Source organism: Arachis duranensis, chromosome 1 (assembly GCF_000817695.3).
Source record: "Arachis duranensis cultivar V14167 chromosome 1, aradu.V14167.gnm2.J7QH, whole genome shotgun sequence".
Lineage (NCBI taxonomy): Eukaryota > Viridiplantae > Streptophyta > Magnoliopsida > Fabales > Fabaceae > Arachis > Arachis duranensis.
In genome coordinates, this window is record NC_029772.3 from 99128884 (window position 1) to 99130716 (window position 1833).

At 35.5% G+C, this 1833-nt stretch overlaps 1 protein-coding gene across 1 annotated transcript in view; it reads right to left on the reverse strand.

Annotated features, from left to right (window-relative positions):
• The window catches only part of LOC107465550 (dynamin-2A), a gene marked incomplete in the record, with an annotated part of 11610 nt that overhangs the window by 6208 nt on the left and 3569 nt on the right, over positions 1-1833 (reverse strand). The window contains 4 exon segments of the mRNA XM_052258034.1: positions 457-584; positions 933-1016; positions 1546-1665; positions 1740-1833. Of these exon segments, the coding sequence (XP_052113994.1) occupies positions 457-584; positions 933-1016; positions 1546-1665; positions 1740-1833 (426 nt within the window).

A 1833-nucleotide genomic window follows, 5' to 3' on the forward strand; every position in this document is an offset into this window, starting at 1 on the left:
GGAGAAGGGGGAAATCTCATTACTAATAGAGGAACAATCATCTAAGAGGATTGATTCCGCAATTCACAGAATCACTTTCCACCAATTTGCAAGACATTGACAGTTGGGAGGCTGGCAAACTCAATTACCGGGACTAGACTTAAAATGTTATTTTCTACCCTTTTCAGTAGGCAGCTAGAACATAGCAAATCAAAAATGTCATATACTTGGGAAGACTACAATCAGGTAGTCAACAGATTCAAATCTTTAGAATCCTAAATATCTTCTCAATCCCAGAATCCCATTTCAATCACACAGCAATTCCATAAGCCATATATATATATACCAAGACAATGGTAGTGAATGTAAGGAGTTGCATATTCTACCTCGATGTTTAATTCATGCATTATCCCATCAAAGAGCATAGATTATGAATCCACAAATGGAGATACAAAAAGTTTCATATATTGAACATACCGTCTCTGCACTAAACGAATGAAGTGCTGGGGAGGAACAAATGCACGCTCCATATCAACTAGTGCAACCACCATCGTTTTGGATTCATTTTTAAATTTCTCAAGGGCAGAACTTGCTATTGCCACAATCTGGTAAAAAAATTTGCAATGAGCCAATTAGCTCTTAATACAATGAATAATGGCAGATTTCCTTTATTTTGGATAAAAGAAAAAGAGACAAAGAATGATACAAGAAGATAGGAGAATGAAAGATTCTATATACAATAATATAAACAAAAAAAATACTAGCAGGAATCGTAGTTCGAATTTCCAAACTTATCTAGTAGGGAGTTCAACTAAAATGATATTATGAATTTTATTTATTTATTTATTTTGAAAAAAAGAATAATTTTATTAAGTTGGAGAGAAGAATAATACAAGGCAGAGATAAGAGGTCTGCTAGACAAGAGCTATCCTATGCCTTAACATTTGTGTTACCTCTCTCTTAAATGGAGGATATCTTCCAAGCCCAGGAGTGGCATTTGCAGCAGCAGAAACTAGATCCACAAGCACACGATGTACCTAATATGGTAGTTATAAATAATCTCAGTAAAAAGCTCAGTAGAAACACAAGATGGGATTTTAAATTAGTTTATAAGAAGTCTACCAAAATTGCAGTGTCCATGTGATGATATCAAATTAGCAAACCAGCCAAGGAAATTGACATATCTCTATGAGTACAGGTTAAAACAAATAAATGGCCCAGTTATTATAAAAATACATTATGCTCCCAAAACATATTGACCATTTGCCGGGACTTCATAATCTTTACACATATATTGTTCTGATGCACAAGACAATTTGCTTTCTGACCCAAATGTTCCGACAATGGCTACAGCAACTAATGTGACATGGGAAAACGATGACAAATATTCATTAGGGCATACAGATCTGTACGAAAATAGAAGTCCAGCTTTGAAGGTTGACCCTAGTACAATACCCCCTAAAGCTAAATCTCTAGACAGGTATGTCCCCAAGTTATTTTCATTGGACTATCCTTTGAAGACTTAATATCTCCTGAAACAAAAGGAACAATTCGTTAGATGCATACCTCATCTACACATAGGCGCGATGGCTCCTTTGCCAGTTCAAGAACACCTTTTATTAAGGACCTCAAACCTTTCTCTGGAGAGATTAGATAAGGCTGATAGCCGTCTGCTTCTAGAACAATCTGACATAAACAAAATGGGATCAATAAGAAGTAAGCACCATAAGAGAATATGAGGAATTGAGTTCAAGATTTACCCTCTTGACATTATTTATGTCGAAGTGTCTGTCAATAGGAAGTTGCTTAATTCTGTTAGGAAAATTCCCTTCAAAACTGGCCACAACTTTCCAA